The following is a 17,145-nucleotide window of genomic DNA, read 5'->3' as shown; positions in this document are numbered from 1 at the left end:
TTTTCCTGAAAGTATTGTCCAGTTATCATTCGCTAAGCCGTTTTCTCCTCTCTCAGTTTTGAGGTTAGGTTGACCCAACCCTACCGAATGCGAATTAGAGTAGCGGAATTAGTTTCCAGCACTAATAGTGGTTAGTGTACAGAAACCAAAAATCATGTGTGTCCAAATCACACAATTTGAGTTAGTGTATAGAAACCATTTTTAGTCATCTGACGCTAACTCATTTTTTTCAGTGTGATGGAAGATTTCTCGAATGTTAAGCTCAATATTTCTAAACAACAGTTGAATTCACGCCGCTGCGAATGATGAAATCACATATTAATTCATTCCATGCCATTTACCCCCTTGAGAAAAACGATTCTACACTGAGGACTTAGCGACAAACTGAGAGCAACTCAGGGAACATAACTTCAGCTTTTCGTCGATTCCACCTGACCATAGGCATGATATCAACGAGGGTGACTGACGAATCCGACCGATCACAAAACTCCATTTTTCCTTCGTCTTGAAGCGCCCAGTTAATAATTACAAGTTATCAACAATCAGGCTGCAGGATTTCCAATTAAACCTCTTGCTAACAAATTTTTCAGATATAGTCAAAGTGCCCGTCAAGTAAGTTCCGATTCGAAAAAAGGAAAACCGTCCAGTCAGATTTCGTAACTTTCAAGCCATGACAAAAACACTCAAAACTGCCGGTGACTTCAACGACTGGGTAGGAAAGTAAATGTTATGGCACCAGCTCGATCCTCGGCCCAGTTGGAAGCATTTGTTAGGTATTCAAAGTGCCTATCAAGTAAGTTCCGATTTTTTCTTCTGTCAAGGTAAACTAAGAATTTGGGGTAACAAGGGAACGCTACTTTCGTGTCCATCTTCTTGATAAACGTGACCAGAATTCAGCAAGAAGTGCAAAATAGAGCCAAGCCTCATTCTTTTATCCCCTGATTTTTTTTGTTTCCCGGGTCTATTTAAGTTCATAATACTTGCAACCGACGGAAATGTAATCTTAGTGACGGTTCGCGTCATACTCTGGAAGCCTAAAATACGAGAATCGTTCAAAACTATAGTTTTGATCGATTGAAGTTTGAAGATTGAAGACTGAAGAACTTACGAATCTTTCAATCTTAATATCTTCGTTGTCCCTCTGCTGACGGAAGGGCGAATCTGTATTTCTACGTGAGCTTTAGAACACATGGAGTTATACGGATAATACTGCCGTGCTAAGGAAAAACACCTTATGAACGTACACAAGTTGCCAAATTTCCACCCATAAAAAGTTTATTTTTGAGGAAAGTTATAAATATTTTTCCTTGAAATTTTCAGATCTTTTAGATTCAATCGTGAACAAAATTCTCTGAAAAATTGGAGGAAAAATAATCAGGATTTTCCCAGTAAATCCAGTTTTTATCGAAGGAAACTTGGCAACGTCTGGAGGCACATACGGCATTTTTTCTTAGCATGCCAGAATAGAGCTTAAATTAAAAGGCAGTCAGAAGAGAAGGAGGAGAGGTGGTATGAGGGAACTCCGTGCGCGGGATTTATCGGGGACTATAATTCTTTCAGCAAGCCGGCAACACTGTGCGCGGTCCGGACGATACGGCGCATCGCGCTGCGCTGGACCAAGCCCGGCTGGGCCCCACTTCCCGGCGGACTCGTGCGACGTTGCCGGTTCCTCCAGAAATTCCCGTGGATTTTCTGGTTCTCGAGTGGGAAGCGCGGTGTTTCCGCGTTGACGCGGCGGCGCCGCGAAGGGGCGCGCGCGTGGAGTCGCTGCCCCCTGGACGCTCGCATTTTAGGCTCCGTGCCGCACCCGCACCGCCGCCATTGTTGCGCAATTGCTCACGCACTCTCTTGTGCTGCCGTGGTAAGAAAGAACGCCGTATGTGCATTCGAGAGTCGCCAAATTTCCTCCGTTGAGATGTTCAGTTTCGAGGCGTGGCATGGATATTTTTCTTGAAATTTTCAGGTAATTTAGATCCGATTACAAATAAAATTCTCTTAAAAAAATCGGAGGAAAATATTCAAAAAGTTCCCGGGTGATTGGCATTTTATTGGAGGGAATTTGGCAACGCCTGAAGGCTGATACTGCTTCTTCCTTGGCACGGCAGAGAGGCTTCGTGTCACCTCATTAGTGCTCGTCGTTAGTGAAATTATCAGTGGCGAGGCGTGAATGATCGATTATCGATATTCCCATTTGAAGCTGTTGTAAAAAATCGATTTTTAAGGGGGTTCCTTGCGAATATCTAGTTTATCGATCCCTTTTCATAGGTTCAAATGGCAGATCAATCGATACATCGCAACGCACGCCACTGGAAATGAACACGGGCGATGAAAAAATTACGGCTGGATTGCCGGAAGTGGGGAACCAGTCTTTGAAATCTCATGAGGAAATTTGTCGTTCCCTATCAAAAGAACTTAACTGCATTCGGATGCAGCGGATCTTGCAACATGCAATTATGGTTTGACTGAGAGACTGTCACGGTTATGTGTGACTAAAAATTTCACAGACTTTTCCTCTGACCAGACACGAAATTTCACAAAATGGTTACATGCTCGTAAGAATTGAATTTTGCAGTCAATTTTGCAACATTTGAATGCATGCCAAATTAAAAAAAATTGTATGGTTTCGATCAAAGGAGCTAGATGCATCATAAGCGTATTAAATTTCTAAAGTCACGTGAAATTTAAATCTTCCGATGGTAGCAGGAATGTCACAAAGTGTCACTGTGGTGGCGTAAAATTATACGTGAAAGTTCATTTATTTGAGTTTTATTTGGATGCTGAATGTCTATGAATAAAATAACTAACTAACTTGTTATCATTACAGAGTTTTACAACTTCATGTATAAAATCTTACTGACAGAGTGAATATCACAATTTAAAGCATTCTATATGGAAATACTGCAACACTGCATGATTGCCGTGTCACAAAATAACATACATCGACTTTGGAAGTCTAACGTTATGAATAAGTCCATCCGAGAGAAATGGGTTGCGTAAAATTAGGAGCTATTAAAGTGACTGTAGAGCCAGATGTCACAAAATAAAACGAAAATTATGCAATTTTACTTAGTCGCATTTGAGACTCATTGAGACGCCTTCAAATTGCAGACACGCAACTTCACCTCCGCGCGTGCTGGCAACTGAAGCCGTCGTCGGGTCTGAACGGCGCTCATTACCGCAATCGCGATTCGCAAGATCGCGGTGTAGCATTGCAAATCAGCGTTACCGTATCACGTTGTTATCTGAAGAAAGTAGGATGGAATGCTTCAGATGTCTTAGCATGTATAATATGTATAAAACTTAACTCGATTTGTATAAGCGTTATCATCACGAGCTTACTACGAGTAAATGTGCGTTTGCGGTGATCATTTAAGGGGAATCGTTATTTTTTTAAACGCTCGTGATTTTCGTGTAACAGCACAGAATTTCAGTGCATTTGCAAAAAAAAAAAATAAATAAATAAATAAATAGATGAATAGATAAATAAATAGGAAGTCCCAAAAATATGAGAGAAAAGACCCCCATTCTCTGTGGACGAAAGTCTAAAAAAAACCTCATTGTACTTACAGGCAAAGCAAAAAAGTCTAGTGTGAATCGATATACACAACTTACTCCTACAGAACAATTTTTCGGCGCTTCGCGCTAACCAAACAATGTATCAATGGCCAAGAGCAAAACCGCATACCTTCGTTTGCGGCGTTGCAAACTTCTTGTCATACTTAATTTATAGACAACTTAATTTCTTAAAAACTTCCTTGATTTTTTTCTTACTATTAACAGTATATTCTATATTTTCAAGCTATAAAGTTGGTTTGTTTCTCCACGAAATAATAAAGTAGGAGCGGACGTTTTGAACAATTTCAATGGAGATACGTGGTATTGCACTTTGTCCATCGATATCATCTATCTTCGAAAAGGTTACTGAGCGACTGATATTTGGATTACATTTTGCAATAAGGAACCACTATCTCTGGCTCCTCTATAAAAACACCTTCCTGCATAGGGAAACCAATGGCACTTATGTTGTTTCTAAAATGAGCCAGAAAAAGTGGTTCCTTATTACAAAATGTGGTCCATTTGTCAGAACCTTGCCACCATTCCATCCCAGGACGTTTGCGTTACCCTCTCCCAGGAATACACACGTGCGCGACTGATGTAAAAAGTAAAATGTACGCCTCAATGTGTGAGTATTGGAAGTTACATGGGTGTCGTTCAACTTTCGGACGCCGGTGCATTCGAATCCTGACACGACCTGTCAAACGTGTGGAGAGGATATAATCATTTGCGGTCGGCTGTCCGCAAAGTTGTCTCGTTAAACTGAGCCTGAGCCCTGTGGTATTCGCGACTAAGCGTCAATCGAGCCGCTCGGCTTACGATGCCGACAGGGCCAAAAACCGATTCACTTCCGACAATGAGGTAAATAAAAGGTGTATTAGCGCTGCATTAATTTACAGTGGAGCAACGAAGCTCCTCGACGGGCATGAAAGGGAGATGGGACGAAAGAAAGAGGTCGTTGGTTGTTGGAGAATCTGCGAGGGAAGCAAGGAGGAGGAGAGGAGTGGAGGCTGAGGGAATCCAGAACGCGAATTTGCGTCGCTCGTTGCCATCGCCAGATCGCGACAGTGTGTAAAGCGATTTTCCGGCTTAGTAAGGCTAGAGTACCTTTATAGACACAATATGGCCATTCGCATCTTTTTACTACAGGAGAACTGTGCCGCTTTATGATTGGTCAACGAGTTTTTAGGCTTCATGATGCTCATACGGACGTAAATAAACAAACAAACAAGATGGCGGCTTACCGTAACGTTGCTAAGAGGCTAAAATTTGACAAAAATTTCAATTATACGGCAGTAATAATTTAAACTAGCATATCTACGAATAACATATGAAAAACACACGAAAACACGGTAAAATTGCCTTTCGCCTATGTCACAGGAGGATGTGAGATGTGCATAACATCAAACTTGCTTGCTGATAGCAGCCATCTTATTTGTTTCTTAACAGCCGCAAGAACATCGTGTCAGCCTATTTTCACGCGACCAATGAGAAACCGGCACAGAAATGGCCATACTCTGTCTATAATGGTACTCTAAGTGAGGCGACTCCCTCCACTTTTATCCTATCATGTTCCTCGAATCCCCAAGGTGGATCTTCAGCTTGTGCGTAATGCATCTTGGGTATGATCGATATATCTCAAATTTTAACCTTTAGGTGAAATATTTTGGGAAAATCTATCGTTCAATCTAGATAAATCATTGAAGAATGCTCCTGCCGAAAAGCATCTGCTTCCAAAATCTTGAAATAAAGTCAAAAGTACGACTTTCATTTTGCAACCCATTTCACTGTATCGATACAGATGGTTAAGTGGAAACAGCGCTTTTAATTGTGTTTTGAGATTTTGGAGGGTGATTCTCGGCACGAACATTCTTCGATGATTTATCTGCAGAAATTTAGATTTTTTCGAAATAATTCACCTGATGGTTAAAATTTGGGATACATCGATCGTACCCAGAATGCATTGCGGAAAATCTGAAGATCCACCTTAAGATGATTCGTCAAGCTCTCTGACGTGGTTGAACTGGTATGCGAAATATCGCATCAAATGGGGCGAAAATTTTGGCAGAATTCGAATTCTTAGCTTAGTCGATAGTTTTCTCAGCGTTCTCTTGATTTTTTTAAGATGGGGGGGGGGGGGGGGGTTTAGATGGGGGTTGGGCTAGCGTTATTCAAAAAGGGGGGGGGGGTATGGCTGCGTTACAAGGGGGGAGGGGAAGGGGGTAAAAAATCGGGAGATGTGCGTTACGTAATACCTGAACGGTCTCTTATAATGTGTCATTATGAACATCGAGTCAGGTTAGGTTAAGTTAGGTCACGCAACTAAACTAACTCAACGGTAATGCAGGAAGTATCACTCGAATTGAAGGCGTCTCAATCTTGAATTCGTACACCCTGTTCCTACGCCTACGATCAATAGATATTTCTAGGCTCTCTAGGTATTGGAGCAGTGATTCTTAGGGTTTTAAAGTTTTTCAGTGTGGATTTACTTTGATGTATACTTAAATACGCATCAATACTATTCCGTAGTTCTTATATGCCCGAGTTTTATGATTCTGATCGGCCGCCAAGCTCGGGAACCGATCGCAACCGAGTCAGGTTGGGTTAAGTTAGGTCACGCAACAATACTAACTCAACGGTAATGCAGGAAGTATCACTCGAATTGAAGGCGTCTCAATCTTGAATTCGTACAGCCAGTTCCACTGTGCGCCGCGCCAGAAATTGACTGATTTGCAAAAGCTCTCGATCAGGGTGAGCTTTGCTGCCGTGAGATGGCGAAACACCGTATGAACATCGGGACGTTGTCAAATTTCTTCTGTCGATAGATTTAATTTGAAAAGCGTTGTGACTTTCCTCATTGGAACTGGCAGACGTTTGAGACTAAATGGAGCATTTGCTCGAACAAATGCCATTGCTTCATCTAAGAGTGCTTTGCGAGCCAGGTTTGCAGTATCTCATAATTTTTTTCTGGTATGAGGAAGTAAAGACTATATTTAAAAGAGAGAAAATGTACCGCCTTATGACGTTTTCAGACGGCGTTTCCCGTTAAAACACATGCCTTTTATCAGATCCGATCGGTTAATTATATCTCCTCCGATAATTTTTCTATTTAGAAACCAAGGATATTCCTCTGCTCAGTCCAGTCCCGTGGTTTCCAATATAACATTAATCATTTCAGGCTCCTGCAAATTCTCCATTGCCGATAAAATACTGAGAAAAAATAAACTATAAGAATGCACTGAAAAAAAAAAATCTGACCGTGGAAGCCGTATACGGGCTACACTGGAAAAAAAAAAAAAAAACATTGGATCTAGAGTCCAGACTCTTGAAAACATTGACAAGAAAAAATACTATTGATTCAATCGGATTTTTGCTTGAATCAAAACGAAATTCGCTTAAATTAAGAGGCTTGGTTCTTGATTTAAGCTAGATTCTGATTGAATCAAGAGTACTTTTCTTGTCGATGTTTTTATGAGTCTGGACTCTAGATCCAATGTGTTTTTTTTCCAGTGTATATGTAAACATACGAGCCGCGTTACGGGCTCAGAGGTCGAAATTTCCGGGCGTAGCACCCGGAGCAATCAAGGCTCCGGCTCCAGCACCCGGAACTTTCAACCTCTAAGCCCGGAAAGGACGGTAAGTCTATACAACCCGTGACGTTTTTTTCAGTGCGCATAAATTCTCATGGAAATTCGGTTTTCATCGGCAGAAATTTGGCCACATCCGAGCGTCCATAGGGCGGGTTCTTAGACACAGGAGTTTGTGTAATGTAATGGAGTGGTGCTGTGTGGAGACCCGGGTGAAAAGCGTGTTGACGGTAGCCAGCCACACGTGAAGCAACGCCGGCCTGCGGTGAGTTCACATGCTCACATGCATGATTTATCAAACGGAATTGCACCCGTGAAAAAGCCCACAAATTAAACCCTACTCCTAACCCCCGCTCCCCCTCCTTCCACCACAGGTGAATGCTCCTCGTTCAAGCCTTTCACTTTGCCACTATGTGGGTTCTAATTATTTTATACACTGCCGTGCTAAGGAGGAACGCCGTAAGAACAATCGAGAGTTGCAAAATTTCCTCCGATAAATGTGTATTTTTGAGGAAAGTTAGGGATACTTTTTCCTTGAAATTTTCAGAGACTTTACATCAAATTACAAACAAAATTATCTGAACAAATGGAAGGAAAATATCCACAAATTCTTCTGTAAATAAGCCAATTTTCAAAGGAAATTTGGCAATGTCTGAGGGCTCATGCTGCGTTTTACCTTAGCACGGCAGTATACAGTCTCCGAATTTAATCGCCGTCGGATGTAGCTTTCTCAAAACTTCCGTCCGGCGTCTTTTTTTAAATCTTTTTTTATGTCTAAGATGAGAAAATGCCTTCGCAATTACGTACCCAGCGGATTTGCAACGACGCGAAGAGCTGTCCTTAAATTTCGGCTACGGTGCTATTATATTTTAGGAGCTTGCAGATCGAGTGATAAAATCGCGTTTATGACGCTCGGGGATCGTATATTTTTTTCCTCCTTTTCGACATATCTGCCGCGCAGAGGAAAAACGTCGTAAGAACATTCAAAGGTTGCCCGATTTTTCCCGATAACATATTTATTTTTGAGGAGAGTAACGATTATATGGACCGCGTTTAGCAGAAAGGAACATCAGCTATTGTCTAATTTAACTGGGCAGTTTAATTTTTTACATGAAAACAATTGAGCGGGTTTTCATACAAATTTTAGTACATTTTCTGCATAGTGCGTGGTAAATTCAGTAAAATGTTCAAGGGAATCCGCTTAAACGTTCACTTGTAAACATTTAAGTCGCCCAGTTAAATTCGGCAATAGCCAATGTGGCTTGGTTCCTTTCTGCTTAACGCGGTCCATATTTTCTTAAAGTTTTTAAGTAATTTAAGTCAAATTGAGAGTAAATTTTTTGCAAAATTGGAGAGAAAATTGAAATTCACAAGTTTTCAAGAAAATTTGTATTTCATTGGACGAAATTTGGCAAAATTTGGAGGTTCGTGTAGCGTTCTTCCAAAGGTTCCAAAAATTGAAATATGAGCTTTCATTACAGTGCACTTTCTCGCATCCTGCAGAATAATTTGCGAGGGGTTTAATTGGTTTTCATCCCAATAGACGGCATGAAATCGTATTTTATCCAAACGATTTTGAGTCTCACACACGGCACATGACAATATTTATTTGCTAATCTTCAAAACTATGTTCCCCATCCACAACCCGCCATTATACGGTGTTTAATTATACTTCTTTAAGCCGATATATCAGCAATATACTCGAGGAAGAGATTCATAACCCAAGGCTATTGATGAGGTAAATAACTCAATTTTGAGCATCCGACTCTCCCCGGGGGGTATAGCTTCCTCGTATTTATTGATTTCAATAACAGAATCTAAACGAGACTCTTTTGCACAAAATTATAATTACTTTTGGCGCTTTTCGGATCTCTGGAGCGGTCCTCTGCATGGATGTTTCGATCGATTCAAGGGTTTGTTTATCGATTCACGGTTATTGATCGAATCACGTCGATCAATTAACGGTTGTCGATTAAACATGTCGATTGGTTCACGTTTATATTTTTTGATCAATTTATGTCAACGGAATCCATATCATTCCAAATTTTCTATTGGCGTAGGTAGATGACAAAATCTGCCGTGATAGAGAAGAGAGCAGTAAGTGCAAAAATGAAGTTTTGAGAAGACGCACTGGAAAAAAAACACATTAGATCTAGAGTCCAGACTCTTGAAAACATTGACAAGAAAAAGTACTCTTGATTCAAACGGATTATTGCTTGAATCAAAACGAAATCCGCTTAAATTGAGAGGCTTGGCTCTTGATTTAAGCTAGATTCTGATTGAATCAAAAGTACTTTTTCTTGTCGATGTTTTTAAGAGTCTGGACTCTAGGTCCAATGTGTTTTTTTTTTTTTTTTTTTTTTTTTTTTTTTCCAGTGCTGCTCATGAGTCTCGTGTTTAAACAATTTTGCTATTGTAGCTATTTCAGTGATTTCATCCTAAGGAGAGCAGACGCATTTTGCAGGAAACTCGATTCCGAAAATTTGACACTTACTGCCCTCTTCGCTATCACGGCAAATCTACCCTTGGGACGGCTGTGACTGCTACATAGATAGAAACTGAGCGTGTACGTACCGATTACTTTATGGAGAGTGTCGTGGTACTCGCGGTCGTCGTCGTCGCCGGTGTCGTCGGCCTCCTGGTCCTCGTCCTCCTCCTCCTCCCCTTGGGCGGGGGTCGGGGCGTCCTCCTCCCCCTTGAGCGGCTCGTCGTCCACGTAGCCGTCGTTGACGACCCCGCTGAGCGGCGGCTCGCTCTCCAGCGCCTGCAGTTTCCGCGAGCCCCGCAGCGTCGAGTGCAGGAACGCGTTCTGGGCCGCTATCCGCTCTTCCTCCTCTTTCCGCTTCCGCAACGCCTCCTGAAAGCAATCCAAACCACACCACTGGCTTAGTTTTGAGGTCCCAAAGAGCAGGTCTGTGGGATGATGATTGAAATTTATAGACAAAGCGATAGACAAAGTGGACGAAAAAGATATGAAAGGATCCTATTGGTGGAGGCAGGTGGTTGTAATAGACAAAGAAGGTAAGTGCAATCAAAACCACACCACTGGGTTAGTTTGGAGTTCCCAAAAAGCAGGTCTGTGGGATGATGATTGAAATTTATAGACAAAGCGATAGACAAAGAAGACAAAAAAGATATGAAAGGATCCTATTGGTAGAGGCAGGAGGTTGTAATGGAGAAAGAAGGTAAGCACAGCGGTCCAATGGACCATTAGACAAGGTACAAATTTCAGCATTCTGATACATGTTTTGAGGCCAAAATTTAACGCAGAACACGATGAGCACAACAAAATTACCGAAATTCACTCCTTACGAAGATATTTAATGATTCCTGATGCGTGGATTCATATCACCCGCTCATGAGAGCTCGATGGTCTGCGTGATTCACATCGCGCGCTAAACGTTATCATGACTGTCTCTGTTATAAAAATTTGGCAACCTCAATCTTGACGCTTTGGCTCAGCTGTAGCAAATTGCTAATGGTCTAAACAACACATGGTGGGAAATGAATATTGCTCGATTGAGAAACTTGGTGAAACCGTTGTAGTGCGCGATTTGACTCACGTAAAGCTTTGAGTTTCTTGTGAGCGGGCAGTTCAAATTCCTCGTAACCAATGTTAAAAAAAACGTTAATATCTTCGTTAGGAGTTGGTTTCAGTGATTTACGTCGTGCGAATCGTGTTTTACGTGAAATTCTGGTTAAGAAACATGTATCGGATTGCTTAAATTCGTGCCTTGTCTAGTGGTCCATTATTGAAACTTTGTAACCCCGACACGACTAGAAAAAGCCCTATCTTAACTATGCAATATATCGCAATCCCATGTCTTATCTTATATTTAAGAGAAAAGATTAATTCTAGTCTAATTAAATAATTAATGCTGAAAATAAATTTGTTTAATTTCTTCTCCCCTGCCACTACGTAAAGAATCCGTTACACAAGTCTGCATCGCCGTTAAAAATGCAGAAAAAAAGAAAGAAGAGAAGGAAGGAAGGAAGGAGGAAGAGAAGAAATTACGTGATAACGATCTGCTCGACCCTCCCCCCTCTCAACACAAACAGACGTTTAGTAATGAATCTGGGATGAAAAATTTGCGTTTAGCGTCGATTTCCGCGTTTCGTAACTTAGCCGTGGACTCCCCGTTTTCCCCCTGTAACGCACCCCTTTATAACGCAGGCTTCGAACCTCCTACCCCGTCTGGAGCGTTAAGTATTTAATGAAAACCCGCAATGAGCGTTCACTTAACGACTCGGCCGGCAAAGATATGGGCTTTTATTTACCGAGATTCTCATCGCATGCAATGAGACTGACTTCACCTGTAATCGAGATAGACATGCAAGGGATGTACAGAGACGGTAAAAGCGTCAACTCAATCAACTCAATAGTGCCGTGCGCAGGGATCCCGACGCCTCCATTCTCTACGAACATCCCTCCGAACAAACCCTTGAAAAGCCTGAAGACTCATGCTCACAATGCATGTCGTGAGTCTATTGTTTCACTTGTTAACTATCTGTCTTCCATACTACTTTCATCTCAAATAAATGCCATAAGGCTTGAATAAAATGAGAGACGAACAAATTTGAAAACGTAAAGGCGGATCTACCCTTCAACTGCATGGTTGGTTCGGGTGGTGCTCCTATAATTTCACCTCAGTTCTTTATCTACTGCCAAGAGTTGCCCGATAGATCATACAAATTACCAGATAATTTATTGAAAAAGAAAAAGGAATACATGAATGAATATGTGAAAAAGTGAAAAGGTAAAAAAAGGAAAAAACTGTTAATGTGTGATATGCGTCATGAGGCCATCCACTTATATGTTCGTTGAAAGTCTCTGTGCTTAGTTAGAGAGCGAATACATTGCCAGTTTCTATTTTTTTCAGTTATTAAAGACCAAAATAAAGTTGTTTAAGTTTGCGTTTACGGCAACCCTGCTGATAAATTCGTTCCCTATTCTGTGGATGGAGATTTTGGCTGGATGGACATTAAACGGTCGACTCTCATACTGCAAGATATTTCTTCCATACGACCTTAATATGGAGAGCTTTTCTTCAGCTAGGAAAGTTTGTCTAGAAAAAAAAACAAAAAACAATGGCACCATCGTGTTTCTCGCGGAACGTAAGAAACAGCACTCAAATCGCAAATCACACCATGGCATGAAAAAGCGTAAAATGGGGTCAAATTTAAAATTCGTAGGAAAAGGGAAGGGGTTGACCGATATTAACCCTTCCCCCTAAAAGAAAAAAAAGAAAAAAATCAGTGACTTGTGGCACGCATGACAACGCCGGGCGGTGGGTACCTAGAGATATTTCACTGTCAATGTTACCCCGTCGATATTTCACGATGATTAATGAAATTTGTTCCAGTTTTGTCTCTCACAGCGACGGCGCGGCGTTCGAAACCGTGTCCCAAGCCCCCCTTGCCCCCTGCAACCCAATCATCTAAAGATATTGCGTTGGTATGCCGTACTGACGGACTCCCTGCCCTTAGAGCATAGGTTTTGATTTGATTTTAGGTGTCTCGCATCCGAGCACCGCCATTGTTTAGATCGTTCTAAATTCATAAATACATATTTCATTATCAGAGGGCGAGCGATCAGTTGATTGAGAGATAGGAGAGGAGCAATGTGACAAGATGACCCATGAGGGACTCGAAACCAAATTATATACAGTCTCTCCTGAACTGCCGTGCTGAGGAAAAACACCGTGTGACTGTGAGCCCCAGACGTTGCCAAATTTCCCTTTATTAAATAGGAATTTTCAAGGCAATTTTTGAATATTTTTCCTCGAACTTTTCAGAAAATTCCAATCGCAATTTAATTCAAAGCAGCTGAAAATGTGAAGGAAATATATGAATCACTGTGTCAGAAATACATTTTTAAGGGGGATGGGGATTTTCCTTCGTTCAAAAGCTCATGCTTAGGGCGTTCTTCCAAATCTCAACAGTGAAGAAAAGAGTGGGGAGGGGGGTGTCGGATATTTAATAAGGGGTGCATCAAAACTCTCCAAGGAGATCAGTTCTTGATCCCTGAAACCCTCGACAAATCTCTCACAGTTTGGCCGGAGAATATTTCATCAATTCGTCCGAACTACATCTTTCTACAAAAAATTCCACACATGATCCATTTAGAACAATTTGTTGATAGTACCTGGTCCCATACTTCGGGTTGGTTCACTGGTCCGTTAGATCCCCATGAAAAACCTGGAACTGACAAACCTACCGGAGAGTGGCACATGCATCGTCAATCCTCTTCCTATATGGGGTGATCCAGGGTTAAACGGCCAGACTGCAGGAGCGCGTTCTATGGGTCAAAATAAAACTGTTTTGTTGTAAAAAGTTGTTTTCCAAAAATGCCCCCAGTCGGAGCCACGGCCCCCAAAATTTCGGAAATTAAATCGTTTTTCCTGAATTTTGGCAACGGTTAAGAACAAATTAAATCTCATGAAAATTTGTACTTTCCTGTACTTTTATGCCCTGAATCCATAAATGATCAAAAAATATCGAAATCTCAATTTAGAGAGGGGGTTTGGTGGAGTTTCGGCTCCTGCAGTCTGGCCGTCTAATCCTGAATCACCCTGTATACCCAGAGCTTTGCAGAAAAAATTAATATTCTTGTTTTAAACTTTCCTTCGAAACATTAGCGGGACGTGCTGACTTCGTATCGGACCATCAAACATCCATGGATAGAGGGGGGCCGGCGGAACGGGGTCGGAGATTTTGAATCCTGCTTTCTCCGGGGAAATTATAATCCGAGCAAAAGCGACATATCTGCTCCAAGTATAACGAATGGAAGGTCATTACGATTCGCACGAGTCGAGCAAGTCGTTTGTTTGTTTGTTAACACGCGCGATTAAGCCAGTTCAACGAGCGGGGCAAGTTCGCTCATATGGACATGGTCAGCCACTTTTCAGTGATGCCACGTTTACTTTGGATGAGAAAAAATTCAAATTCATCGAGTGCGAACCACGATACAGTCTTTCTGAAGCTTGCACTAAGAAACAACGCCGTATGAGCCTTCAAACGTTGCTAAATTCCCTTCGAAAAATCACAATTTTTAGGGAAATTTAAGAATATCTTCCTCTCTGCTTTCTTAGAAAATGTTGTTCGTAACGTGATCCAAAATGTCTGAAAATTTCAAGGGAAAACATTATTGAGATGCCTCTTTTAGGTGCACGTGAGGAACTCAGGCGAAGGTAGGCGACACGTAATCAAGTCTCGTTTTTCTGACTTTCCGTCCAAATCTGAGTGACTTTTCATTCCCAGCGAAGTGCGCGAGCGGAGTATTACGAGTCCTCGCTTCGCGCCATCGCGCCTTCAATTTTGCAGACGCAACATGGACATCCATCGAGTACGAATAGTTGTATCTCTGCGCCGTAAACATCGCGCGTCCGTTCCCTGCTCTATTTACATATTGTGTCGGATCTGTTTTGTAGTGGCGCTTCAAGGGATACGTGAGAAACTCAGCCGAAGATAAAGGGCACGTAATCGGGTCTCGTTTTTTAACTTTCCGCCCAAATCTGAGTGACTTTTCATTCGCAGCGAAGAGCAGAGTATTACGAGTCCTCGCCTCGCGCCATCGCGCCTTCAAATTTGCAGACGCAACATGGACATCCATCGAGTTAGAATAGTTGTATCTCTGCGCCGTAAGCATCGCGCGTCCGTTCCCTGCTCTATTTACATAATGTGTCGGTTCTTTTGTCTTATTTGTAATGGCGCTCAAGGACTCATTGAGCAATTCAGCCAAAGATAACAAAGTCAAAATTCGGCCTCCTTTTTAAACTTTTTTCCCGAACCTGAGCAACACCTTACCAGTAGCATAACGCGAAGTATTGCAAACTGTGTTCGTAGAAATAGCGCGTCACCGCGCCTTCAATTTTGCTTGACAATTTTGTGACATTATTTTATACCTCTCTTCAAAATTAAATATTTTCTGTGAGAAATTTGACAACGTTTGAATGCTCAAATGGTGTATTTCCTCAGCGCGGCAGACTCAACCTACTGAATAAATTCGATTAGATTTGCCATGAAATATTGAATTGAACATAAGGGATCGTGGCATCTGAACTGAGTTCGAGAGGAGAAAGTAAAAAAGATAGCATTTTAATTTAACTATAATCTGTAATAATTAGGGTTTGAAGGCAGTAACACGGAATACGGTAATCGAGCACGTACAATCTATGACAGCATATGTGCCGAACTCAAGTTTGTAAATACCAGACTCCTGATAGCATTCATCATGCATTCATGCCTTATGGTGAATAGTACCACAAGCCTGGTCTTCTTCATCCAGTAATATCTCTGTGCCTAAATAACTGAAGTTGAAGTAGACTCTGGTGGAATTGACTTGAGGAACAATTCATTAAACTTATTGTAGAGTAAACCAGACTTGTGGTGGAGTTACCATACTATTTCAGTGTATTTAAGTTAAATGCAAGGAAGAAAATAATGTATTTAAGGGTGGGACGAGGGAACGGTTTGTATCATCTTAATCTAGAAAATTTCATCGATTCAGGAATCAGGGTAAAAAATTGCCGAATTATGGCGCCACTCACCGTCCTTTTTCAGCTTAAAAAAGAACGAAGCGTCTCGCAACTTGTTCTTGAGAGCATTGGGCTTTCCGTCGAAATCTCAAAATTTCATTTTTCGACAGAAATCGCTTTGAAAGCTGAAAATATTGCTTCCATGGACTAAAATCCCTTTTCATCGTGGATGGCCTTCAATTGATTCAAAAAAATTAAAAATGATGATAATAAGGCCTTTTTAATAAGGCATAGTAAATTTGGCAGTGCTGAGATTGAGAGGAGAAAATAATGGAACTGACCGGACTTAGCGAGACATTGAAAACAAAACAAATGTTTACAGCTCGCTCTTCTTTGCGCTTCTCTACCATGCCAAGGAAGAGTGCCGTTTACGTACTTTAACAGTGCAACTTTTTGCCTGATAGAAATGTATTTTTGAGATAAGAAGAATATTTTTCCTTCAAAATCCCTGATACTTCAGATTAAAATGCGAATAAAATTCTTTGAAAATTTGGGTGGGAAAAAAACACAAGTTTCTCTAAAAATTATTTTATTATTGGAGGAAATTTGGCGATGGGCGTTAATGATCGACTATCGATAATTCCCCATTTAAGGCAATGGTAAAAAATCGTTTATCAAGGTGTTAGTTGCGAACACCCTGTTCATCGATTCTCTCCCATAGGTTTAGATGGCAGATCAATCGATATATCACAAAGCACGCCACGCCACTGAAATTATGATGAATTATGTAAAATATAGATCTGCAATGCGCATACAAAACGTTGAGTTGAGGACAGGGTGGGCCCAAAACCGGCCCTTATCACCCCTTCTTTCTCTCGTAGTATGAAGGGTGTCTTCCAAGACTTTGGAAATCCGGAGTGGAGACGTAAGATCAGAGGATGAGAAAAAAATAGTGAAGAGGAAGATAACCTTTGACCACCACCGAGAGCAAAGGCTCTTGAAAAAAAAAAAAGAATATTGTGCTCACTTCAAACTTGCGGATGCTATCCAACTGTTCCTTGGTGGGATCGACGACGACGTTGTTATTGAGTGTGGACGGAGAGGGGGGTGGTGGGGCCCTGGCCGGGATTTGGGGGGCGGGGGTGGGCGCCGGGGCTCGGGTGATGAGCCGCCATCCTCCAATTTCAGGTGGTCGCGGGGAGGTGGAACTGGTTTCGCTGATCCATTCTTCAAACAAAACAAAATCAAACTCAAAATAAGATAACAGAAAAAATAATCGTCAAACTTAAAATCAAACTAAAAAAAAAAAAAAAAAATCAAACTCTAAAAAAATAATCATCACTCTGAATAAATAATCATCAAACTCTGAAAAAATAATCATCAAACTCTGAAAAAATTATCATCAAACTCAGAAAAATTAATCATCAAACTCAGAAAAATTAATCATCAAACTCAGAAAAATTAATCATCAAACTTAAAATCAACTCAGAAAAACAAAACGGAAGGTAAAAAAAATACGCACAAGA

At 41.3% G+C, this 17,145-nt stretch overlaps 1 protein-coding gene across 1 annotated transcript in view; it reads right to left on the bottom strand.

Moving 5' to 3' along the window:
• The window catches only part of sdt (MAGUK p55 family member stardust), a 58,639-nt gene that overhangs the window by 18,383 nt on the left and 23,111 nt on the right, over nt 1–17,145 (bottom strand). The window contains exons 3-4 of the mRNA XM_072302910.1: nt 16,647–16,846; nt 9,717–9,999 (exon numbers count right to left, since the gene is read on the bottom strand). Coding sequence (XP_072159011.1) covers nt 9,717–9,999; nt 16,647–16,846 — 483 coding nt within the window. The remainder of the gene's footprint in view (nt 1–9,716; nt 10,000–16,646; nt 16,847–17,145) is intronic.

The sequence above is a fragment of the Bemisia tabaci genome, chromosome 7, assembly GCF_918797505.1.
Source record: "Bemisia tabaci chromosome 7, PGI_BMITA_v3".
In the NCBI taxonomy this organism is placed as follows: domain Eukaryota; kingdom Metazoa; phylum Arthropoda; class Insecta; order Hemiptera; family Aleyrodidae; genus Bemisia; species Bemisia tabaci.
Note: the sequence above shows the minus strand (reverse complement) of the source record. Positions and strands in the feature narration are given on the sequence as shown.